At 39.0% G+C, this 27,336-nt stretch overlaps 1 protein-coding gene across 2 annotated transcripts in view; it reads left to right on the top strand.

The window, feature by feature from the left end:
• PRKG1 (protein kinase cGMP-dependent 1) overlaps nucleotides 1-27,336 on the top strand; it is a gene marked incomplete at both ends in the record, with an annotated part of 504,682 nt that overhangs the window by 349,099 nt on the left and 128,247 nt on the right. For both annotated transcript variants that reach the window (XM_080620728.1, XM_080620727.1), the window contains one exon: nucleotides 10,371-10,434. In XM_080620728.1, the coding sequence (XP_080476854.1) occupies nucleotides 10,371-10,434 (64 nt within the window). The remainder of the gene's footprint in view (nucleotides 1-10,370; nucleotides 10,435-27,336) is intronic.

Consider the following 27,336-nt stretch of genomic DNA (forward strand, 5'->3'; position numbering starts at 1 on the left):
TGTAATGTGTTGATTAGCAACAAATCAATAGAAGTTAGTGAAGCATTCACATAACAGCAGAAAAAATAATGGAAAAGAAAAGAATAAAAGAGCACAGTTAAACATCTGTTGTGATTTTAGTGGCGACAGATCCAATGCATGTTGGATCCAACACGAAATTTCCTGAAAGCTGCCCCTTCAGCAAAAGAGCAGCCATTGCATGGATCATCTGGCCCTGGCTGGTTAGTCTCACTGCTTGCTTCTGGCCAGAAAGTGGAAGAGCTGATTTTACTCCAGCTCCTGTGATAAAGACTAATCGCTGTCAACAAGACATAAGTGACCAGTGTTGTGACCATTAGAGGGGCCCTGTCTACAGCCAGGTGGAGGTAAGGGCCAATCAGATTTACTGGATTGTGTGGATCAGATGGCCTGGCACATCTGTCCCATATGGGTCGCCACAAAGAACTGTTGTGGTTTAAGCCTAGCCGGTAACTCTGAACCACACAGCCGCTCACTCACTCTCCTCCCTTCTTCTCCCTGCTTCCGGAGGGATGGGGAGGAGAATCGAAAGAATGTAACTCCCATGGGCTGAAATAAGAACAGTCCAATAATGAAGGTATAACACAAAACCACTACTGCTACCACCAATAATAATAATAATAATAAGGAAAATAATGAGGGAAGAGAATACAACCACTCACCACCTGCCAACCGATACCCAGCCTGACCCAAGCAGTGATCTAGCCCTTCTGGGTAACTGTCCCCAGTTTATATAGTGGGCATGACGTGCTGTGGTATGGAATAATTTGGCTAGTTTGGGTCAGGTGTCCTGTCGCTGCTTCCTCCTGGCTTCTTGTGCCTCTCCTCCCTGGCAGAGCAAAAGACTCAGAAAGTCCTTGGTGGGAGTAAACATTACTTAGCAGCAGCTAGAAACATCAGTGTTATCAGCATTGTTCCCAGGCTGAAAGACCACAGCACTGCACCAGCTACTAAGAAGGAGAAAAATGACTGCTACTGCTGTACACCAGGACAAAGGACACCACTTTGTGCCTGAAGTGCTTTGCACCTTCCAGTACATTTGCATGGCTGGATCTGTGCTCTCACTGATTCTCATCCAAACCCGAGATGATCCAGTTTGAAAGTTATGTGAGTTGGGTGCTGTGCTCTCAGCAGGGGCTTCAGAATGAGCCTGGGTATAGGGTTATACCTGGTCTTAAAAAAGATGTCTTATAATCAAGAATCTGGGAGCAGTTTTTAGGATTGCAGCCCTTAGATGGGCTGTTCTTTGAGTAAATGCAAAGGAAGAGAGAGGCAAAGATTGTTTGACAGCAGCTGAGTAGAGTTGTAGTGAATAATTGCAAATGTCTTCCCAGCACATTTTTTTTTTGTTTGGTTTGGGGTTTTTGTTACACATTATGTTGCTTGCCTGTCTGTAATATTCCCAAGATTATGTTTTCTTAAAAAATTGAATTTTCAACCCATATTTCAAATCTGTCAAGCTTATTTAATTATTTCTCCAATATAATCCAAGCCACTTGAAAATCTTCAACATTTAATTAATTTTCAGCTGTGTTTTATTTTCAGCATAGAAAATAAAATGCTGCAGAGGCTTGTTGTGCATAGCAAATTTTGGACTCCCAAGATGTAATGGTTTTACTGAGGGCAGAAGAAAATCAACAGCATTGTAAACTGAAAGATTAAATCATTCTTCTCAGTTCTTTAATTCGATAAGGGGACTGTGGCTTATCCTGGAGAAAGAAAGGTGTATCAGTTGTGGCTTTAGAGGCATTTTAGAGGTATTTGGTGTGCTGAGCCTCCTAAAACATGCAGTATTACAAATTTCAAGTAGATCCAAACTTAACTCAGGCAAAGGTCCCTAGAATATCTTAAAAAGGCATTCAGAGGTAACAAATCTTTTCTACAAAAAGACAAAGAGCAACAGCAGCACCATCCCCAAGAGTACAAATAGAAGCCATTAGAAACAAGGAATTAAGACGAGCCACCATCTGTTAGCCTTCAGAGCTTCACAGAGGATGAATGTCCTGAATTACGCACCCAAATCAATAACGTGTGTGCTGTCCTTTCTGCTGCAACTGGCAAATGAGCACACTGCTGAGAGAATTTCTTTGCTTAAAATAGGAAGGGGTTTTCCAGCTGTGTAATTTTGCCTTGAACAAATCTTGATGTCAGTGTTCCTCTTGTGTCTCTAACTAAGTAGTAATTATTCAACATTGCCCTGGGGCTGTGCAGATTAGAAATTAGGAGGGTTAGAATCACTGAATTAAGATGGCTAGGATATCCTGGATGTCTTGCAGTACTTGCTGGTGTTACCTGGGGTTTGCACCAACACTACTTGTCTGTAGGAAAGTCACAAACGCCTCTATCAAGCACTTTGAGATGAATTTACATGGGACCATTTTCATAATGTCATGTAAATGTGGTTTTCCTAGGTTTCCACCATGAAGAGGAACAAACTGTTCTGGATTTTGGTGCCTTTTTTCTAGCTTTTTTCTCTGCAGATGAGGTAACTAAGTCTATACCTGAAAGATTATTCTCAGTGATGATCTGATCTAAACTGCTTTTGTTTGGACTTCTTTCTCAGTAAATCATCTCAGATGCATCCTTCCAGAGTGAGGAGCTCAAGATTGCCCCCAAGGTAGTTCTGATGTTGTTGCTGAATCTGGCAGCTGATGGTGCTGCCTACCTCAGGGTCACCTTATTATGTAGGAACGTGATGGGCAGGATTTCCATGTTTTTGATCCTATCTTATTCATTTGCTATAGTGCAAGAAGTCTTCTGACTCTTCTTGTTGTAATTAACAATAATGAAAAATGTTATTTAGATATTTCAGTGCTTGCTTTGTGAATTGTGTAGATTCAGTCAATGTCTCTGTCAGGGAGTACTTTTTCTTGCAAAGTTCGTAACTAGGGACCCAGCTCTCGTGTCTCTTTCCTTTGGTGGATTCTGTAAGAAGTTACCTGAAAGAATGTGAAATGCTTATGATTAATTGAATTTAAAAACATTTACAGCCTATTTTTCTTTTGGATATATGCAATTATAAAAAAAAGAAAAAAAAAAGAGAAAAAACTATGGCAATATTTTTAAATACGTTCATTTAATGGTGGCAGTTAAAAGGAGGGAGGCAGGAACCTATATTACGACAGCAGCAAACATTGCAAAACAAGGTAATGCTTTGGAAATAGTATGGTCAATGTCTTCATGAAAAAGATATTATTATGACAATTCGCTGTCAAGTGCAGTAGACATCTGTTAGAGAGAAAACACCTGACTTCAGTTGGTTTTGGAGATGTAAATACCAATTTAGAGAAATAAGACAAAATGGACTATGCATGTAAATGTGACTTGTCATTTCATTTAACACTGCTGTGTCTTCAAAATATCGATCAGTGTTTAAGGATCTCTTGAGACACAGTATGAGAGTCAGTGGCAAATATCTTTCGTTTTCTAGGCATGTTATTAGCAGCTCGTGAGAGAGAATGGTTTTTGCTTGACTTTATTCTGGTGCCGCAGTGATGAATTTGTATTTTCAGTCAGCCTACAGAAGCAAAAATTGGGCTTGGTTCACCCATTCTGGGATTGTCCACAGATGCTGAAGGGTAAGGGATAGCTTCCCACGAAACCTCCCAGAGAATGGGGAAAAGAAGTGTTGGAGAGAAACTCCTTGACGGTAAACTGTTTTGAAGAGGTAACAATTATATTGCAAATCACGAGCAATTTGATTTTAGCTGTGTTGCAAATGCAGGATCATAGAAACAAAACACGCAGGGTACACAGGTGTGAGACCTCTTGCAGCAGCTATTATTTTAATAACATATATATTTTTTGAGAAGATGCGTGAGTTGGTAAGTACAGAAGCTTTCTCTTAGGACTTGGGTATAATTTGATTTGCAAATATGAAGAAATATGAAATGCTACAGCAGAAAAAAATTCCGTAACATACTAAAATGTTAATAGCAGGTGTAGGTTTTCTCCATAGGCTGGCACAAAGGGATCACAGCTGGGCAATGTGAAATCCTCTGTGTTGAGCTGAATAATCAAAACTGTGCCTCCTTAAAGTTTAGTGATGTTTCCAAAGCAGTTTGTGCTGTTGAGCATTTGTAGCTCTTTGGGATCAATTGTCATTTTCAAAATGAATAATCTTGAATAAACACATATAAAATGGGTGAAGGGGTTTACATACCAGCTAATTTCTCTCCCTCCCACTACTCATGACAGCAACAATTTATTTTTTTTAAAAATTGTACAATCTCCTCATTGACTGCAAAATGAGGAGGGCTGTCTGTCATAATGAGTCCCTGTCAGGGAAAGATAGGGACCAACAGAAGCAAGAGAAAATGATATTCCACAGTACTCAAGCAGCTTATTGAACGTAAACAGAGCCTGGACCAAAATAGGGTGTGCAACCACATCCCTTTGCAATCATTTGGCATACTGTCTATACATTCCCCCCCAGGGAAATCAGAGTATTGGCCTCATGATGTCAGCAGGCCACTTAATCTATTAGGATTATTATTATCTTTTCATCATGAGAGGAAAAAAATATGCAACTTTTTGTGCTTGTTTTACTTTAGATTTTTTTTCTTAAGGGAAAAGATCGGTGCATTTGAAGTTGGACTCAATGATCCTTGTGGGTCCCATTCAACTTGAGATATTCTATGATTCGATGATTTGTTTTCTGCATCACCCCCATTTTCATAGATATATCAGCTCTTAGTATATAGCCAGATACCTGGGAGAAAAAAAAAATAACTGCAAACCAATTTTAGGAGTTTATTTACCAGAATAAGATCTGTGTCACAAGTATCAGAGCTTTAAAACTGTAGCTATAACATTTTCACCAGTTCTGAGATTAGCAGTTGAAAATGGCTGTAATGCTTTTGTAGCTTTAGCACAGCAGACAAGTCATCTGCAACACCTTCAGAACAAATCTATTCTCTTCCTCAGAGCTGCATTGTATGAACTGCTTTCAAGGCCAGACGTTAAGTGTAATTAATGCTAGCGTGAGTGTTGCTCTCCATCTTCCTTTCTCCTTTTCTGTATTATTCTTTAAGCTAAGCAGAACGTGCAGGAAATTGCTTCAGGAAAACTGGTTTTGTCTTACCAATGACATTTATAATAGGGTAAGGACTGAGTATCTAGAGAACTAAATGCATATTTTCTGCCACTTCTATTGTGGTGGGAACTACATATGAGAAAAAAAACCCAAACTCTAACAGTTTATCCTCCAAATAATACCTATTTGTCTGACAGTAAAGAAGAACTGTATTTTGATGCAATAGTTTGCAACACAAAATGAATATGTAACTCAGTCCTCACACTTGCCTCTTTTGCACAGTCTCTTGCACAGAGACATCTAGCAGCTGTGCTGGCCTCAGGCAAGTTCTCAGTTGTTCTCACCTTTCAAAAGATACTTCCTGTCCTACAACCTCTTCAAATATTTTTGCATTTTCTTCCCAGCAAGATAATACGTGGTCCAGTCACTGGATGACCTCAGCTCTCTGGCATTGCTTGGCACTTCTGATACTGGATAATCCCCAGTCTGTGAGCACCCTGGGAGCTGGTTTTGCTGATGATCTGAAACTCAGTATGCAATTTGCTTACTAGGATGTAAATACATTTTTAAAGTACTGGAATGAAATTGCACGGATGCGATGGTGCAAAACATAAGAGACAGGTCTTGCTTTGTGCTTCTGCTCTCTACCTTCCTGGCTTTGGTTAGGATTTATTCCATAATCAGCATTTTTTTCACTCTATATGGCTGTGCTAACATGCATGCAGACAGGGACAGGATCTGTCCCTTAAGAATTAAATATGGTTTTGGAGCAACAGAGATTTTTTAGTTTTTCCTTCTGAAACTATCTTCTACAAGATCCCACTTTAAGGTATACCAATCAGATCTCAGGGCAGATGTCAACACGGGAAATGTGGGGTTCTCTAGTGCAACATCTCCCAGTTGAAGAAGGCAAAGAGAAGACTGCATGAAAGATTACACAGTAAATTTTTGTAAACTTTCATCAATCAGGCTGCAAACACATTTCTTAGTTTTCTTTTTTTTTGAGGCCATGATCCTGGCAGAGGCAGCAGTCCCTAGTTGACATATCTTGATGGCCAGTGGGAGGCTGCCTGTACATAGCATTGCCAACTTGAGCTGTTCAAAACATCATTTTTTGTGAGTATGAAGCATCAGATCCTGCTAGGTAAGCTTTAGCTTTAGTTCTTTTGGAGCAGAGAGACAGTGCTATAGGGATATCCCAAATGTGGCAAAGCAAGGACATTAGCATTTTTCAGCTTTCACTCCAATTGGATGCAAAACAAAGTTTCAGGGAATGCAGAAAGACTGCATTTCCTTTTACTGCTCTGTCTTGATTTTTAAACTGTGCTTGCCCATCAAGGCAGAGAACAGTGACATCCAATAGTAAAATATAAACGGTTTGAAGTTATCCCACAAGGAATGCTGGATGAACAATTTCAGTGAACACCCTTCAAAAGTTTGGGGAACATATCTTGAAATGCATTTGGAAAGTGAATAACAGCTTTTGTGTTGGGCTGAAAAACCCAATAAGGACCCTGAACAATTTTCACGTGTGTTAGAAGATAAACGTCCTGTTTAGAGTGCTGGCATCTCTGCCACTGAGTATTTTCTAGGTAAAATCAACCTCGTCAGTACAGCCAGTATTATTTGGAAGCCCCTGTTTTTTTATTACAACAGTAACCCCATGAGATGAGTCAAAGGGATGAATAAGAATTGGACATTACTTCTGCCAGAAAGTTGAGAGCATTTCGGTGACTGCAAATCACGAGGGATGAGAACCTGACCGTTCACTCGTCCTTCCACTACCTTCAGGTTGGGCATGTCTTTGCTTTTGTGTTGAGATGGAGATTCAACATGGACATTTTGGTGCAGCTGTTTTCCCCTGTTTTGGCAGCTTCTGTTCAGCATGTAGAGTTCTCTGTGAAAATGTGTCACTTTCAGAGCCAACCAGAATGGCTTCTCTGCCATTCCTGTAGACAGCAAGCAATTCCCTGTGGTGCCCTCACTGAGTATTTGAACGGTCATCCCCTACAAAATATTACGTAGCTGAATAGTGTAGAAAATAGCTAGCAAAAAGTCACCTTTCCATGCCAGCATGAGCAGCTTCTCTACCAGTGCAGCTACTTCTTTTTTGTGCTCTGAGTCTAATGAGGCTTGGGGAGCCTGGAGAAGGTCAGAGGTTGCTCCTCATCCTGTTGCCTGCAATGGCAGTCACACATCTGTGATAAAGCATTGCAGTGTTAGTGGACTGATTTTTTAAAAAATACCATGTTGGCATTTGCTGTTAAAATTAAATTTCCTTAAGTTAGGGATCTGGTTTGCCACATTATGTTCTACCTTTGTAGGATGGTCTGCATCTTCATGTGGATCTTGGACCTGCACTTTTGCAAATGAGACCTGAAAAGCAGGCATAAATATTTTGGTAGAAATATTTTTTAACACCTGCATCACCATGAATAACTTCGAGGAGCAGGGAGGGCAGCAGATGAGTAGAATGTCAGTTGTGAAAAGAACTTGTTGCTCCATTTGCTGTGATTTCTTCTGTCATAAATAAGGAATACGTCTGAACTCAAGTGCTGAATGTTCTCTTCCATATATTTTCATATATATATATTGTCTTGTACACTTGAACATCTTTTCTAATCTTGTTGTTCTGTCGGTGTTATCATTAGCTCTGTTTGCCTGAATTCGTAACATCTTTTGGCAGGTCAATAAATGCTTTCTATCCGCTATTTTATAAAGGTATTTGTTCAATAAAGGAGTTTTTCAGTATTAAACTGATGGGCGGTCCTGTAAGCCCTATTTTGAGACTCAAATATAATTTGGTTGTATTGTCACTTCGACCACAACAAGTTGTTAAGGAGGATACTGGACCATCGTAAACTATCACAAATTATGATAGTGTGTATTTCTCAGATGTGATATGATGTAGTTGGAATTTGTTTTGTTGACAACTTAATTTTCCTACTATCTGCTCCATTGATGTCTTAAAGTTGTAAGTATTTCTGTTAGGAAATTTTCCTCTTTACTTAATATTCTAAGTTATCAGAAGTAAGATCTGGAATTTGCTCAGAGCTGGTATGCTATTTCTCTGTTTCTCACACATTTGGTGTAAAATAGGTGTCTTCCACTACTCTCCCTTGGATTGCAGAGATAGAATTACCTGTAAAAAAATACTCTGTGATGCATTCTCTTGTGTGCAACCACAGTAAAATTTGACTAGATATCTGGGAATATTATCTTCTCCCATAAGTTTATTCCTCATTTAGGAATGCTAGAGTTGGTATAATGAACTTTCATTTTATACTTAGGCCCAGACATAATATAATTCCTTTTTAGTTGCTTCTATTTGATCTTGTTACATTGTGAAGCCATGTGTTTCTAGTGAAAAAGAGTGTTCTCTAAGGAATAAACAAAAGATGTTTAGAGCATGAACAATCATATTTTTCTGCACTTAGTTGTCCAGTTTCATTTTGTCATCATTTAATACATTCAGCTGAAGTTTTGTTGTTTTTTTTTAAACAGAGAATGAAAGTTTCCCAGCTTTCTAGTTTCACTGCAGCATCGCACATTGCTTAAGTTAATAAAAACAAATTTTGCTTTACTTGTGCACACAAATTAAGTTCACCAGGCACTTTGTGTTTGTCCCCAGAGAAAAACCGCAGGGGTTTGCTATCAAGCTCACTGAATGGTCTTCAGACCATCTTTTGCTTTTGTGGGTGGAGTCTGGGTGCAAAAACAGCCACCAAATTGTGCATCCAGAAGGTGTTTAAGAGTTCTGAAAAAGGTGGGGTGATTGCCCCAAAGGCGCATGCCAGGACTTGCTCTCCAGAGTTAAGGATTGGAAAAAAGTGGATGGGTTTGTTTGGGGTTTTTTAGCTCTCCAAAATGTGGAGGATAACTTATGCAGTTATGTGATCCAAAATAAAAAGTGACGCCCTATGTGAAAGCAAAAACATGATTTATTTTGGGTTATATTACCTCTCAGCAGGAGATTCCTCCCAACACCTCACTCCTCGTTTTGCACCTGATCATCAGTGTTCCTGAAATCAGAGCAATACATTGGGGATCTCAATTTAATATTAGGAGCATGGGACCGTGTTTGCACCATGTAATAGGGGTGATAAAACAACTCTTGAGTGAACTGTTCTTGGAAATAGCCTTGGTAGAGCTGTATTAGCTCAGGTGAATATTTCACATAGATGCACTGCTAATTAGTCTACCAATGACAAGCATTTTTAATTAAAGTGGGTATAGTGCTGCTTTTCTGCCTGTGGAGTGTACGTTGTGTCTATGTGTTTCATTTAGTATCACTTGGGAATATTGATGACCATTGACTTTTTGCGGAAAATAAAGAATGAGAAATGAAGGTATTGCAGAATCACAGACTGGTTGAGGTTTATAAGAACCTCTGGAGGTCATCTGGTCCCACCCCACTGTTCAAGCAGGGCCATCTAGTGTTGGTTACTCAGGACCATGTCCAGATGGCTTTTGAATATATCCGAGAACAGAGACTCCACAATCTTGCTGTGCAGGCTGTAAGGTAATAGAGATATGGTTTCAAGGTCAGGGTAGTTGCAGAAGATTTGGAGACACAACTTTGTATCCATCATCCTGAATGATTTAAATCTCAGTCCTGAGGACCCAGGGGCTGATGAGCTTTTTATTGCTGCATCACCTCTCATCTTGACAGGGAGGTCCAGCCTGGGAGAACTTTGCCAAGTGAAATGCTACCTTACAAGTGGAAAAGTGCCTTTTTGGCAAAAGAAATGAAACAAATTTGAATGTAAAATTCCTGGAGAAGTCTTCAATAATTTTTACAGTGGTTCCATCTTGGGTTGGGCAGTGTCCATTCTGCCTCCCTGGACTTCGCAGCTGCAGCTTCATGCTCTGCATTTTTGTGTCAGTGTGTGTTTTCTGTCGGTCTTTTGTCTGTGGCTGGTTAGAGCTGATCTTTTCAGCTGCCTGCACCTTTTCTTTGTTTTTCAGTTTTAATTTTTATCCGGTGGGATGGAAGCAGATCAGGAAAAAAATTGCACAGTCACACATGTGACTGAGCAGGTTTGCAGCACAGATTAATTCCAGTAAATCCTTGATTTATTCTTAGTTGACTACCAGCTTTATGAGTGGTTCTCCAGATGTTTACTACAAGTGGTCCTCCATCAAAACAAAATATATCTTGGCTGCTAGAAGATGATAATATTTCCATTATATATGCCATGTTTCTGGTGAATGCCAATGAGGGCAAAATATCTCTGGAAGACAGATGAACTAGATGCAGCTAGATTTATGACACATATAGAGGGATCCATTAATCAAGGTTTCTCTTGTATTGCAGTGTTCCTACATTCCAGAGCCTTCCTGAGGAGATACTTAGTAAGCTTGCAGATGTCCTTGAAGAGGTAAGTGCTTTTAATTTTGAGAGCTAATGAGCGTCTGTGAGCCTTCTGGTGGCAATATCCAGGCTCTTTTTTCCAAACGGACAAATTTGCTCCCAGTTATGGTTGAATGTTTCAGCACATTGAGATAATGAGCTGTGGGAAAAATGAATCCAGTTTTGAACAGGGCTCATGTGTTTTTAATGGGATTTCTGTCCAACTGGGGAGTGAAACAGTATTTTCATGTGGTGTGCAGAAGGGAAACCACTTTCTCTATGCTCTAGTTCAGTGGTGAAGAAGGAGGGATGTGAAAATGCTGCCTCCTTTCAAATTTGGTGGGAAACTCATGTTAGAGGGCAATATCAAGCCTTAAAGGAAGTGTCATAGAAAAGCTGCTAAGAGTTACAGCAGAGAGGGGCAATGTAGCATATGTTGAGATATTTGATGGTCCGGACACAGCTGTGCTTTGCCTGCCTGGCTACACCTAGAATCTCATTAGTGTCAGGCTTTTCATGGCGCTTCATTGAAAAAAAAACCCAAACCACAAAGACCAAAAAAACCCAGACAACCACCAAACCAAAAACCCAGAACAAAAAATCCCAACCAAAATACCCCCTCCAAACCCTGCATCCTACCCCCCCCCGCAATAAAACCCAGTCCCTCAATACCAAAAACCTTAACCTTGCTCTGAAAGTGAATGTGTAAAATTAATGTAAAATATTTGAGTTGCAGTGCAGGCACTTTGTCCACATAGTTTATTCACATAGCGCTCTGTTCAGGGCCTGCAGAATTGCATGTGATTAAATATTACAGAAACTTAATAAACCATTTCAAAATGTAGCCCTGTATGATTTAACTTTGGGAAATCTCTACGTATGACAGTATTTTGTTTCATTCCTTCTTGTTTTTTCTTATACATGCTTTGCCATCAAGAGAAAATGTTCATGTGCACTGCCTCTGCCATTTAAAGAAATGACGCTGCTGCCATATAAGTTGATTTCCTTTTTCGAAGCATTGATAGGACATTGTTACTTCTTTGCCTCTTTATTTAGTGTACAGATGAATTTTGTAACTTGAACAAATCAGCTGTTTGTCATACAGAATAATTGCATATTCATAGATAAGCTTTATTTCCGAGAAAAGGCATATTAAATTGATATGCTATGAATTAAATTTGCCTATCTCAAAACCACATGCCTAACCAGAAACAGTTTAATTTCCTTGGATCTTGTAATGAGCATTAAGCTCCTTATCGAGAGTTAAAGAAAAGAATAAAGTCAATAAAACTTTTCCAGGGACACTTAAAGTTTCAGGTCACGAGGGGAAAAGATAATAAACATTAACAAAGATATGAGGCACCAAATCAGTGGAGATAACGTCTGTGGAGATAACTCTGTACCTTAGGGTGGATGATATAGCAAGAGAGGTTGGTTGTCCCAGTCTATACTGAGATATGGCTCCCAGTTTCCTACTTGGAATCACTCTTGTTATAACCTCTGGGTTTGTCTCTGAATTAACATGCCACGTTTTACATAAACTAAAAAAATCATTCTGCTATGATATTATTAAGCATCTTGTATTTAATAGTATCTAACCTATTGAAACTAAGCAGCAATAACTACTTTATTCTCTCTGTTGGTGTAACAAGGACTGGATTAAAGTGACTGATTTGGCACAGTTTGAGGTGGAGAGGGGGAAATCTCTTTCTTAATGTCAAGATTTCATACAGCTTTTCTTTTGATACAGTGCTGTGAATAATGCAACGCTTGTGTCCTACATTCTTTAAATAATTTCCCAAAACTGTTAACTAAAATCCAGAAGCAAGAAAAAAAGCTGGTTTAATTGCCTTTTACAAATCAACTTGGAAATGGCTTTATAAAAACAGTGGTGAGGAGCAAATGTTAGTGTTTTAAAGGTAATTTCATTTTTAGCATTGATGGAAATACTACAAGAAATTCCTTTGATAACTCAAGAATTAAAAAAAAAAACCCAAAAAACAGGGGAGTTTCATTTTCTCTTACAGTAGCTTGTAGTATCTCGTCAATGAAATTGCTCATAATATATATACATGAGGAGAGAAACAACTCTGTAGAGTTCAGTTTTAGCACATTAAATCCCAAGCTACCAATATGCTGGTTTTGCCAAGAAATCTCCAAGGTATTAGCTTTCTAGGGCCATCATTTACCCCATTTCCAGGGCCTTGTTTTGGGGATGGAGGTTTCTCCATCTGTAGATCATTCCAGTTGACACTAACCTCAAAGCAGCTCTAGGCTGCACCTATAGCCCCACTCCCAGGACTTGAGAGTCAATACTAGACCCTGGTACAGCTTTTCCCAACGCTAAAACCTGATCCTTCTCTTTTCTTCCATGACATTTTTTTTAATATAGTAATATTTCTCAACATTACTTATTAACAGGTGTCAATATAATGTATAGATTACTTTATTAACATCTCTAAAACTTGTGTATGCTGCAGTGATTTTCACCACACAGGAAAGCTGAGCATCCCTTCCAGCAGAGACTGATTTAGTTTGGATGCTTTTCCAGCTATCTCTGCTGGAAAAGCACTGCTCAGCCCCTGATTTTATTGTGTTGTTTATCCTTGTGTTTGCCAAGCATAATGTGTGAGTCAACAAGTAATACATTTCTGGAGCTCAAGACTTAATTTTTGGTTTACTTGTGTTTTGGTAGCTCAGCATCTTAAGGAGATGAGGTTTATGTTTGTATGTAAGACAGTCCTCTCAAACATTTGCAGTTGCTCACCATCCAGAGAGAACTTGACAGGCTTCAGAGGTGTACCTATGCAAACCTCATAAAGTTCAACAAGGCCAAGTGCAAGGTCCTGCACCCAGACTGGGGCTGTCCCTAACACAACTAGGCTGGGTGGAGACTGGATTGAGGGCAGTCCTGAGGAGAAGGAATTGGGTCTGAGAAGCTCAACATGAGCTGGCAGCATGCACCTGCAGCCCAGAAAGTCAACCATATGCTGGGCTGCATCAAAAAAAACATGACCAGCAGGTCGAGGGGAGGGGATTCTCTCACTCAACAGGGCATTGCTGCCCTGATGGAAATTTGGGCAGAAACAGAAGAGAATCTCACCAAGCTTCAGGTCTCTGAGAGTTTTCACCTTTCGTTTCTTGTGGGAATGTCAAAACCAGTATCTATAAGGACTTTGAGGCACTGTAAAAAGCCCTTTTGGGTCATGGTACTGTTAATATTTCATGGACAATGTGCATCTGGTGTCCTACCCAGTGATTATCTGGAAGGTACTAATGTTGCCAGTATTTTTAGTCTTTATGGATTAACTCTGTTAGTTAAATGAAAGTACATTGCAAAGAGAGGAGGATGGTGAGTGTTACACCCCAGGTGAGAGAATAAAAAAGGGAATTTATGTTCATAGAGGAGAAAAACAAACAAAACCCACAATTACCCAACCTGTGGTATAATTTCTTAAGATGTAACTCCTCATGGTAAACCTATAGGTTCTTTGTCTCCCTATAGCATAGCAAAGTGCATATAGAACATGTGTTTGCCCACTGTTAAGCACCTTCACTTTGTCTTGGCAATTAGCAGTTAAATTATTCATTGCAGCTGCTGGCCTACAGGTGATTTTTCTCTTTATCCCCCCCACCCCACTCCACAAACTCAAACTACTAATTCTGTTTCAAAGAAGGAGTTTGCTTTGTCTGTGTGTTGGGGATGGATCTGATTATTTGCTTTAATATTTGTCTCAGCTCTGTTGAGTTATGCAGAGATTTCAAGGTAAGGGAAAGGGGCAGAAATTTAGAGAGCCTGGGAGAGTTTTGTAGTTATGAATACTCAAAAGAGGGGGTTGAATTAAGGTTACCTTTGCATTTTTGACTTTAGCATTTTCTAAATCCTGTGTCTTTGATGTTTCTTCACCATTTGGGATTTAGTGTACTAATGCATGTAAGATGTTATATGTACGAATCTGGGCAGTTCGAGAGACAGAAAGCAACAGGTGCGATTTTTACTTGGCAACCAAAATAATGGAGATTCTTTTTGCGCAGCTGATGTCAGAACTCAACTACATCAAATTGTTTATTGTATGTTTTGTACCCAGAGATCTAGATAGTTTTTTGCCATATCTGTATTATTGCTATATGTATGTAATTTTTATGCAAATATGTAATATTACATATGCAATATCAAATAAATATTTAAACATACTATAAATTAGACTAATTGCCCTGAATCAAGTATGCCTTCATTGTTATATATATTATATATTATGTATATAATATATTATATATAATATAATATATATTATATATAGAAAAAGAATATGTATTATTATAAACAACTTCATTAACTAGCTTTTGTTTTTTCTTACTGAAACTGTACATTTTGACTTGAGGGTCTGTTAGGCCCTGAGGCTACCATTCCCCATGTCTCCCAGTATGCATTTTGGAAAATATTTCACTAGAAGCATTGATACTTTAAAAATTTATTTTTATGCATTGTGGAGGTCCAAGCACCAATGTTGTGCTTCCTCCAAATGCAGACAGCTACGATTTGGCTACCTCGTTGATCCCAGTGCATGTATGGTCATAGAGAAGTGGCACTGCCAAACTATTTGAGCAGTACAAGCAAAGAGAAATGTATTAAATACCACAGGCGGATCATGCTAAGCTTAAAAACTCTGTTCTTGCAGCTTGCTCTCGCTATGCAGAGAGCTTCTTGGGAGTGTGATCTCAAAGTGATGAAAGCACAGATCACAGTGCCTGTCTGCAGCCATTTCATTAATGCCATTATAAATTTATGTAATGAGGGTTGCTTGCCACTCTTTTCTCCCCCCCTCCTTTTTTTCTTTTTATTCGCCAATTAAAGAATGAAGCTAGTAAAGTGCAAATGGTAAAAGAAAACCAAAATTCATCTCTGTTGCTAGTGGTACTCCTTCTGTCACAGGTCCTGATGATCTTGAAGGAAGTTTCATTTAATAGATGAGCCTCACAAGCTGGCTTGGGCAGACCTGTTCTTTTTTCCGGCTTTCATACAAAGATGCCAACCATCCTTCTTGCTTCACATTGTGAAATCAGTATAGATCATAAATTTTTAGGATGCCTCTGTTTAGTTAACAGAGTCTGAATGCAATCCTGCTTTTATGCAGAACTGCATGGCAACAGTGAATAATTAATTAGCTTTCAATATATTTAATTGGTTTGGATTTTTTCTGCCTAAATAAGACTAAGGATCACTCTTAGGTGAAGGAAATGAGGTCTCTGCAATTCTTTGCTGGTCCATCCTGCAAGTAACGGTATGTTCTGTCTGGACTGTAGCTGATGGCAGCAGGTATTGATCTGGTTTAGAGGTACAAGCCAGATTTGAGAGGGAATTAGAAATAAACAGGAAAGAGTAAAACGTTTTGGTTAGGAAAAAATATTTTTATTATTTCTTTATCTTTTCTGATTAAAAGTAGTACTCTGTTGAGGTATATTTACCAAACAAAAAATAAAGTTGTGGAAGTGCTGCATGTGGAGGACAACGAAACAAATTCAGTCACAATTGATTCAATTGTGAACATATATGGACAAAATTTTAACTTGATTTGTACTTACATTAATTTTTCGAATGAGATTCATGAAAACATAGCTTTGTTTTTGCAGGTGAAAAAAGCTTTCTAGTTATGCCAGGGAAAAAAAAGAAGGATTAGAAAAAAAAATGAGTTGGAAATAATGATGTGCAAGAGTACAATAAAGTACTCAGTTGCAATATCTAGAGCAATGGAGTAAAATAGAGTCTTTCTCTTATGTCACTGACAAACTTTTTCTGGCCTTTAAACCTATGGAATATGTGTGTAGTGCGCACATGCTGTATTTTCCACCACAAATCACAGTTGTTCAAAGAATTAAAAACAATTTCTTCCAGTGTGAGAAACAAGGAATTTTGACCTGACTGGAAAATATCTATGCCTCTTTCAGTTTTTATCTAAGTGCAGATGAATTACCTAAAATTGATTTTAAAAAATATTAGGTTGAAAAAGAGAGAAGCATGATTATTTCTGTGTAGATGATGTGGCTGTACAGTGATGCTTACTTTAGAAGCTGCTCTAGCACTTGCATTGGGATAAATGCTCTCATTTCGATATAAGTTTTTCTTTGATTTTCTTTATTGCGGGCACTGACCGTTTAAAGGCAGTTACAAACAAGCTCATGCTTAAGTTATCAAAAGAAGAACAGAGTTAAATATTCCCTACAGAAACTTGTCAGGAGCATTGTCATCCATGTGCATATTATAATGACCATCCTGATTGCTCTGTTCTGGAGCAATAGAAATGAAGGAGGTGTTTCTTTTTGCAGCAGTTAATAGATCAGCAAATCTTATTGTTAGAGGGTGATGCAGATGGAAAAAAACTTTGTGGATTGAAGCAGACACTTGAAGTGTCCCTTGAGATTGAGAAATTGAGACCTTCAGTGCACAAGCAGAGCTTATGGGCTGAGAACAAGACCAACAAGAATCTAGCAAGCTTTTCATACAAGTAACAAATAAATTATTAAAAAATTATTGCCTGATGAAGTAGCTTGCAAGCAAACTCAAAATTTCACATGGTGATTGGCTCAATCTAACTAGAACAATTTTTTATTCAGATTTGAGGCTGTTATTTAATTTGAAGACAAATTAAAGGACAACAAGACAAGTCATCTGTTAAAATTTGCAACAAAACTGAATAAGCCGTTTAACTCTCCCATCCTACTAAAACATCATGTGATTATTTTGATGGTTTCCATGGCCACTGTGTCCTAGTGGAAATGAAACCCAGAAAAAACTAAATGAGGCGATGCTCATACAGGGCACTATGGTGTGGGGTTTTATATCTACTTGTGCAGGATCTGGCACTTAATGTGCATCCCACTGCGCTTCTTTTGTTCAGTGTGAGCAGGGCTAAAAGTCACTTTTGGGCTGGGCAGCTTTGGGCCTCTGCGAAGAAAAGTCAACCAAATAATGTCTTGTGTGAATAACAGGGATGGAGAAACAGAGTGGAGGGGAAACAGAAAATGAAAACTTATGAATACCCAAAATAAATGTGGGTAAATACCTAGTTAGTGTTACCATGGTTGAGGAAAATAGAATGCCACTGGTTAAAATACAGGTGCTGGAAAGTCAAGGTGTAATCAAGTCCCTGACTGATTGGCTCCTTTTTCTTAATTTTATTGTTTCCCTAGAAGAGTGTGTGGCACAGGAAACACTGGAGCTGTCTATATCAACAGAGCATCCAAACTTCTTTAGAAAAACAGCATAGGAGGGTTTGTAAATGGGGAAAGTTTTCTAAAAATATGGATATAGGCTGTAGAAAAAAGATGGGATTATTAAGAATGTATGAGGAGATGGCTTTATCTCTGTCCCTTGCAAAATGTAGATATCATAATGAACATAGGGAAAAGGGTCAGCATCCATATAACTGGGACTTTGAATGAGTTAAACATAATGTGTCCTGGCGAAGGAGGGGAGAAGGGGTGTGTGAAAGGACATGGATGAACGAATGATGTGACACACCAAAAAAATCGTCACCTGTGCAAAGGTTGCTGAGTTTGTGTCCCTGCAGACCTAATCTAATACTTGGCTGCATTTAACTGGCAAAAAAATAAAACTTTGATTAAAAATAGCAGGATTTGTGTTGAGAATCTCCTCTGAATGCCAATTTTCCTTTTCTAGTTTACTTGGGCTCCTTCCTGGTTGTAGGTAAACTGTGCTTTGAACCATTGGCATCATTGGGAAATAGAGGTTGAGTCGCCCTTCAGCAAACCCACTAGTCAAGCAAGGGAATCCTTCTCTGCCTCATGGCAGAGGCAGATGAGGGCTTCGGTTGATGCTACTGGGCAGAAGTGGGGAGAAGCTGTTGGACAGCATGTCTGCCTTTGGCTTAGGCATGCATGAAAGCTCTGCTCTGTGTAAAGGGCAGAGACTATTTAATGGCAATGATGAAACAATGATTAAAATCATTGTAAACAAAGAAGTATGATTAAAATCATTGTAAACAAAGAAGTACCTTAAACCCTGAATGTGAATATTTTTGTGTACAACTAGGGAGATCTTTAAGTGCTGGAAGTAATTATCTTTTTGCTTTCTTTACTGTGTAAAATTACACTTGTGTTCTGCTTATTGTAGGAATATTTTCTTTAGAAATAGCTTAATATTTCTACCATGATAAGCCTTAGTAAAACGTGTTAAAGGTTAGTTTGGAAATTTTTTGAGACTTATTCATTCTTAGGATCTCTTGCTGCTTCATACCTCATTCCTGAGTTGCACAGGACCTACAAGGTCTCACGGCCATCGGCACTGTTGGGTTTGCTGTGCCTCCAGTTCAGCAAGGAATACTTTCTTGTACCTGATGAACCCTGTCTTCTACCAAGGCCTTGGCTAAATCCACTCTTGGCTTTTAAAACCTTAGCTTTTCTACCTAAAAATCCCTGTAATGAACCCACATGAAGCCATTTCCCTAAATTCCAACTGCTCAGCACAGCAAGAGCTTCCAGTCTTTTCACAGTGGGACCTGTTCTGTGTTTTCAGTGAGTACAGCCAATGACTAATGCTAACCTTCTGCTTGTAGAGGGCTTCTGTCAGATACAGTTTGTAATCGTGGAATTGTGTTCTCTCTTTAACTGATTTTAACGAAATTTATTTTTAAATCTCTCTAAGAAGTAGCTTGCATTTACACTGAAAATTCCAGTGGCTTCAGAGGGATCTTTTTATGGAGGCTTTCCACAGGGAGACAGGGAGAGTAGGAGTTTATTATTACCTAATTTACTATCAGAAGTACGGCTGCCCTTTTCTCTGTGCTTATTTCCTAAACCACAAACACAGGATCTGGGCTGTTTGTTGTTTTTTTTTTTTTTCTGGTGCAGATTGTAAAATCCATGGAAGCTAGGTGAAAGCACCCAGCTGGAGAATTACATCTATGGCCATCTGATATGGAAGCAGGTGGATATATATGTATTAATGTAAATCTCCACAAGGATCCCAAAGGATACTCAGAACAGTAGGAGTTTGGGGTTGTAAAGAGAGATTTTCTCAGCTGCTAACACAGCAAAGTAGCTTTCCATGCTGTTGTGGAGCCACTTGGAGAAGCTGTAGACTGCTCATTAGCTATCCTATCTCTTCAACAGCGTCCCAGGAATGAAGATGCAAAAGCCATTGCTAGAGGCTGTATTTTCAAGTGCAGTATGTCTATTATGATAATTTTTTTAATATATCCTCCAAAAGAGTTTTATAGTTGCCTGTTTTTTCATCTGCCTCTCAGGTAACATCATCTTTTCCAGCTTATTACACTCTCTCCCTGTTTTAGGCATTTATCATTAATAAACACTTCTCAGCCAGATCAGTGTGTAGAGAAAGCCACTCCAGCAATGATGTGGTCGCCTTCAGGGCATATGTCAAAGGCAATGTCATGCAATGGTTTTCAGCAGAACAGAAAAAAATCACTGAGATGCTGCTTTGAGCTCCAGTATTCTATTAGTATTATTATTTTCAGTAAAAGTGAGTTGAGCAGATGTTAAAGTGTTCTGTGGTAAGTCACCAATAAGATGCTAGTTTATAACCCCTGCCTCCACCCCACTCCCGGAGGGATGGGGAAGAGAATGGAAAGAACATAACTCTCACGGGCTGAGATAAGAACAGTCCAGTAACTAAGGTATAACACAAATCACTACTGCTACCACCAATAATAATAATGATAAGGGAAATAACAAGGGAAGAGAATATAACCGCTCACCACCTGCTGACCTATACCCAGCCCGACCTAAGCAGTGATCTAGCCCTTCTGGGTAACTGCCCCCAGTTCACCATCCTGGGCATGACGTGCTGTGGTATGGAATACCCCTTTGGCTAGTTTGGATCAGGTGTCCTGTCTCTGCTTCCTCCTGGCTTCTTGTGCCTCTCCTCACTGGCAGAGCATGGGAAACTGAAAAGTCCTTGATTGGAGTAAATATTACTGAGCAGCAACTAAAACCGTCGGTGTTATCAGTGCTGTTCCCAGGCTGAAAGTCAAACCCACAGCACTACACCAGCTACTAAGGAGAAGAATGACTGCTACTGCTGAACCCAGGGCAATCTTTACACTCTCTGTATGTGGATTCTTCAGACAGTTTGTCACAGCTATAAAAGAAAGAAAAAAGAAAAACCAAAACAAAAAAACCCCAAACAACATGAAATTGTTTTCTGTTTGATAATCCTAGATGTTTTCCAAGTTTTCATAGATGTGAAAACAAGCTCTAAGTAAATGCACAATTTATCATTTTCAGTGGCAGGTTTGCACATTCTTCTTTCAGAAATGTGCAAGATGGATGTGAATTTTTTGCAGCACATGGAGCAACTGGGAGGTCACAGCATACAACTCAGGAGATCCAAGTAAATGTCTCCTCTGTGATCCAGTCGTGCTTGATTTTCCCACTTCCATTAGTTTACTATTTCTGGTTTTAAAAGGCTTTGCAGCATATATTCAGGCAAAGCACACATGGATTCTGTTTTTCTATGGATTTTATGTGCTGCTTTTGCTTGCAGCCAGGTTAGGGCCAGTGGGTTGGTGGTTGCCCTTCACTTCTTGTGTTAAGCAAGTAGAGTATATTCATTTCAAATTAAAATATGATTCAGATTTGAGTTCCTCTGCAGCCACTGTGGCTCAGCTCTAGCCCTTCTCCCCAGCAGCACCCTGAGCCAAGGCTGCTGCTGTTCTTGGGACATGGGCAATTCTTCTGGACCAAAACCACTTCAGAGATATTTCCTTTTCCATCTGAGTAAGTTTAAAGTTGAACTAGAAAATCTCAATCAGACATTAGATAGAAATACTCTTTCTAAAAGTCCGTTTGTTTCTAGTGACGTGAGTGTCAGCAGCAAGGTATGGCACCGTCTTGCTCCAATGTTAGGGGCAGGTACAGATTTGTATAGCAAATCATGCTTTTTAAATAATATTAATAATGCTTTAATTACTAATTTTAAGAGAAAACAAATCTGTATAATGTTAAAGAAGTATATCTATGAAAAAACTCCATGTGAACATCTGCAAGTTTCAGTTCCTCCTGTGTCAGCCACCTAAGCTCAGGACTAGCTGTCTGGTTTGTATGGAGCATCTCCGGAGTCTGATATTAGAATTAAAAAGCATTTCTGACAGCCTGAGCTCTTTCAGCCATCTAGTGATTTATGGGATAGATCTCCCTGCTGATGAGGCACTTGCTCAGTGCCATGGTGTTGTGCAGGCATGGGGGAGAAGGAGGCTGAGGGCCTCAGGGCTTTGCTGTGCTGTCTTTGGGAAGCTCTGGAGTGAGAGCTTGCCTGTCTGTGGTCTGCTAAGCATCTCCTTTTGTGAGTTTAGCTTAATAGCAGTTTCCAAAAATATCTAATTTTAACCCACATATTGCTAGTTAAGTACATACATACATACATACATATATATATCAGCTAACTTTGATGGCAACGAACCAAAGAAACAAAATCCAATCTTGTGCTTGCTTGATAATATTCCATAAATGGTCTGGGACAGAAAAAATGAACTGTTTCTAAAAAAGCTCCTTTTATCTGTGAGGCACAGACAGTGCACTTTTATCTTTAAAAGCAGACAAATATAATTGCCAATTATATTTTAAAAAAAAATTAATTAACTTGATGGGTGTTTTCCCTTTGATTCAAACTTTATTCATCTGGTTTCTCCTATACCATTGCTCACAGTGACACCTACTGACATTTTAAACAAGGCTGGCTTGCAGGCTGCAGCCTCATAAGCAAATCATGCCAGGGATCAATTAGGAAAAGTGAAAAGAACAGCAAACGTGGTCGTGGAGACGCCTGTGGCCACCCAAGGAATGGCCACCAAGCTTTGCATGCCGGCTCTCTGCTCTGCACTTTGAGTCTTCCTGCACCAGCTGCAGAAGACCCTCTAACAATGGAGCTGGTCATTTAATGCCAGCTTTGTGCTAGGCAAAAGATCAGGCATCAAAATGGGGAGATTCTCCTCCCTTTCCCGACCTTGGTGGCTTCTCAAAATACACCCCAGCTGGGAGGTGTTTCTGTTTTCAGGGAGTTTATTTTCCTTGGGAAATGGACTTGCTCATACTCACCTGAGTAAGTTTAATTTTTGTGCGTGTATATTGTTAAACATTCAATTAAAGTCTTGAATATATTTAAACTAACTTCTTATTTCCCACTGTTGATGCAGTATTTGTAGTATCTCTGAGTTGTAATAATAGTAATTGAAAAATGTCTTTATAATAGCAGAAAGCCATTTCACCCTTAATCCATGAATTATTAGGCATTGGATATTTTAATAGATAACCATAAGACCAAGCCACTGGAGGAAGGGAGAATGACATTAGAAATGGAGTTACTGATGTGGTAAAATTGAAATGGCCTTATTTCCATACTATGCAGAATGCAGCAAAACACCATTTGAGATAAGTTTTCCTATTTATATTTTTAATATCTTGTGGCTTTCTGTCCGTATTAATAGGAATTTACTGCAAAGCTTCCCAAAGTAGAATTTCTTACCACCATAGCACAGGGATCGGATTCTGTCTGCCAGATTGGACTCATGAGAGGACATGAGGCTATAATGCACAATTGCGGGGCTACAGTAAGTTTATCAGCCACTAGGACACAGTGCTTGGTAATGGCTGAATCCTTCTTCCATGCTGGTTTTTGATGGAAATTGGATCTCTTTCTAGAGGAGAAGCTTTTTGATCTGGCTGTGTATGGGCTGACAGTTTAGATGAAGGTGGTTTTTGTTTGGGCTTTTTGTGTTTCTAAGGATTAGCTGCTTCATATAGTGACCCTATATGAAATTCAAAATGTGCTCCTAATTTTCAGAGCTTCCAGGGAGCTGAGCACAGCTTGGAACTTCTGGCTCTCATTTGCAGCCTTCAAGAAGTATGGAAATAACAACATGTGACTATATTTGGGGGACATACACAAGTTTTGGGGTATACGGCTTTAGACCCTGTAGTAGTAGAACAGGGATGAAACTCATCACCTCAAAACATTGTCACAAGATGTCACTGAAAGTTGTGTAACTTTGATAGAGCATTCCCGAAACAGATCTGTCTTTGGTACCTTTTTTGGAGCATCCCTATAATAGATCCATCTTTGTCTTGAAGGAAGGGTTGGACCGGGATGGGCTCTGGAACCTACTGGTTCCTGGCAGATTGTTGCCTGGATTGTGGAGTGTAAGTAGCGCCAGTGCAATGCCAGTTGATAATGGGCATTGGGAATGAAATCAAGATGTGGGCTTCTATCAATAAATTGTCACGATCAAAATGTATAGAAATAAAGTATGCTAGGCAAATTGGCCTCTAAAATGTGTACTTGGATAAGAAAATGTGTATTTCTCCAAGATTTCAAAAGAAAATATAAAAGAATACAGTTGTATATAATTTTGGACTGTTCATAACACTATTGCTGTAGTGTATGGCAAGGTGTATTTAACCTGACCTTTCTGACCCTGGAGGTAGATTCCAAGTTCATCTAGTCTCTAGTACCATTTTAAGCAGCTTAATAAGTTATTTAGGCAACCCTAATTGTTGGTGTAGCCTATAGCCTAAGCATGATACAGCATAAGAAATTGGGACTGACATAATTTCTGTGGTGCCCTCTCTTTGGTTGTTCTGCCTCCCTTGCTGGTGAGGGGTTTGGAAAGGTGAAGGCGAAAGACTGGTCCTGTAAAACATGCCCACCAAGAACTTCAGATGGGATTTACAGGTTTTCTTCACACCACTGAAAGTCAGCTCAGGTCACTCATTTGTTGTTTTCTATCAAGTGGAAATAATAAAGATATTCAGACCTAACTTGCCAACATGGGAGAAAAACTAATTCTATTCTGAGAGATGGTGAAAAAGTCAGCTATTTTTGTCTGAAATAAATTTTTTTTTTGCATAAAATTACTTGTAGTCAGATCTCAGAGATGCCTTGTGGACAAGAAAAATACTCAGTTTTGCGATGGGTAAATGCTCATTGTTTCTGGTATTACACACCAGATGGGAGATGAAGGGTCAGAGCACACTGGGTTGGGTTAGCACCTCCCCAAAGCCTCCTGCTAGATGCACTAAAGAGCACTTTGGTCTCCTTCTCGAGTCATTCGATTCTCCATCAGCAGTGGGCAGGTTTGGTAACAGATGCTTAGCATCATAAATGAAATATTAGCTGCCATCACGCTGCCATATGCTCAGGGGTCATAGCACAGAGAGGCTGCTTCAGTGTTCACCACTGAATTTTGCTCAGTTGGGTTCCAGTGCACAGCTGGGTGTCAGGAAGTCATCTGACCTCAGTACAGCTCACTGCATGTTTGCATATACCCAAAAGGAGGGTAACGCACCCCCACCCATCCCAAAGCCCAGCTATACGTTGGGAAGGGCTGAAACTCAGCTTCCTGCCCAGCTGCAGGCTTCTTGGAATCAACCAGGTCTGTCTTTGATTCTGAAAGTCATGGAAAACAGGCAAGAAGGGATCTCTTGCTTGAGATCTGTGTCCTTCAGATGCCTTTTGTCCATTCAATATTACACTTGTGCTGTAAAAATAAGACTCTAAGTATCTCAGAATTAACATAAAATGAAAATAACTGACTATCAGTAATTCAGAGAGAAGACGAGTGCAAAAAATAGCTTACTGCTGGGAATGCTTATGATACTGTTGCAGTGGAAAATGCTGATGTCCAAAATCAGGGCATCAGTGGAACAGATGTGCTCTCCTCCTCCTGTCCCTTTTGATTTCTGTCCACCATAAGAGACTGGGAAATGAAAAGAATAGTTTTATGTTCTTTTACCAGGGTGAAGGTTTTTCTTGGCTGTGTAGGAGTGGGTTTTATTAACCGCAGTGATGGGTGAGCCCATCTCTGTTACAGTCAGACTTTATCCTGTGCTTGTTCACTTGTAAATGCAAATTGTCATTTTCCAAATTCATCAGAGAAAGCCACAAAAGGTATAATTCTCTGTGTCTGGAGTTCAAAAAAACCTAATGAAGTAATCTCTGGATTGATGTGCTGTCCTTGCCTGGTCAGGACAAAGTCAGCTGTGTCACTACTGCATCTTGTGCCAAAAATCTTACCTAGGTCACATTTTCCAGTGTCAGTCTGGTTTTCTTTTCATGGCTGATAGTAAGATATACTCAAAAAAAGCTGCTTTAAAGCACAAAATAGATGTGGTCTTTTAAATATTTATATGCTTGGTCATTGCACGAGAGATTGATGAAGATGTTACTGTTGGAAAGTTAATTTTTATCATGCTACATCTTTTAGTAATGTAAATGTTCACCATGTTCTGAATTCATAATGTGTTTAGGGTTTTTTTATTTCTTACAGCTTCATGTTTGGTTTGCTGAACCCAGGACAACTAGTTGTGCAAAAGCCCCAAATAAGTTGTAAGCAGCAGAAAGATCCAACACAATTTTTTTTTTAACAACTTCGTAGCAAAGTTTAAATTTGCATGGCTGGAGTTGCATGAGCATATTTTAATAGTAATAAGTCTTCATTAACAGTAATAAATACTGAATTCTGTATTTAGGGGAGGATATTTTGCATTTCTGCATTAAATCTGGAATTGGCAAGTTCTGTTGTCAAGAAGACAGTTGCAACCCAGGTTAGGGTGTGTGGCTCAAGGCAGCTTCAATTTCCATTGAGAAAAGTTGTTATTGTTATTTAAAATAATAGAGTTTTTGGGTTTTCCCATTTCATTGCACACTCACAGGGAAAATTCACTTGCTTTAATAATTATATTTCAAACAAACATTTCATCTTGGTTACTTCAGTGTAATTCACTTCCAAAATTACTTGTAATCCAGAATGCTCGTTGACAGACTGGGAGTTGAGTCAGTTTGTATGCATACAGGTTGATAAAGCTCTGTGGTTGGGGTTTTTTTTTCCCTCTGTACAGTTAATGAGAGAAATCGAGGGAAAAGGAGAGTGTCTTCTAGTAACAGCCAAAATCCATGGTGGTATGAAAGAGAGTATAAGGTGTGATAATGTTTAATTCATCTGGTACTGTAAGGTTCACGTGTTAAGGCAGAACTGGTTGTCACCTACACGAACCCCCAAAGAAGTTGCCAAACTGGAAGCAACTGGTGAATTCAGGTGTTTGAAAAAGTACCTGTTTCAGTAAAACTCTGAGTAGAGACTGGCTAAACCAAATGGTTTTCATGATTTTGCTTCTGGTAAATTCAGTTTCTAATGACAATTTAAAGAAGTGTATTTGCATATGGAAAGGTAGAGTCTTCTCTTTGATTCAGAGCTCAAAAAGAAAATACGTTTCATCACAGGTTCCTTGAAGACTGGGTGAATATATTTAATTAATATGCTTTTTTATTCCTCATGATAGATTAGAAAATTAGTTTGGACCCTCATGGCAATTCAAATAATTTGTCTGAATAAGCATACAAAATTTGGAGCAAATTAAGAACATAAATTAAACAAATATGTTGATTTACATTGTTTGCTTCCAGTTTCATTTTTTGCAAGGAATTGATTGCCATTTTAATAGTTGCGAAACCAGTCTTTGGATTTACAGGGTGAAATTAGTGTTACACACACACTTTTCCATTATAAAAACAAGTCAGAACTACTCAGGAAAGAAGGAAAGAAGAGCAGCTACTTTTCTTGAATTTCAGTGAAATCCAATTAAAATCCCTTATACTTAAGTTCCTTGTGATTGGAGAATCGTTTTATGTTGCAGTGATGTAGTGTGATATTTTTTCTGATGCATTTTCTCAAAACAAAGGTGTCAAAGTCAATATGCTGTCGTATTGATGAGGGAGACCTTTCAATCTCTGTATTTAAAAAACAAAGCCCTTTTCTCATCCAGAACACTCTATTAAAATGAAGCTATCTGAGTCACAGCAATGTGTTAATGTTCAAAGTAGGCTGGAAATGTTGTGGAGCAGGGGTTGCTCAGGTAGAGATTTCATTCCTACAAAATTTTATACTCAAAATTAAATGTG

Source organism: Psittacula echo (assembly GCF_963264785.1).
Source record: "Psittacula echo genome assembly, chromosome: 6".
NCBI classification, from domain to species: domain Eukaryota; kingdom Metazoa; phylum Chordata; class Aves; order Psittaciformes; family Psittacidae; genus Psittacula; species Psittacula echo.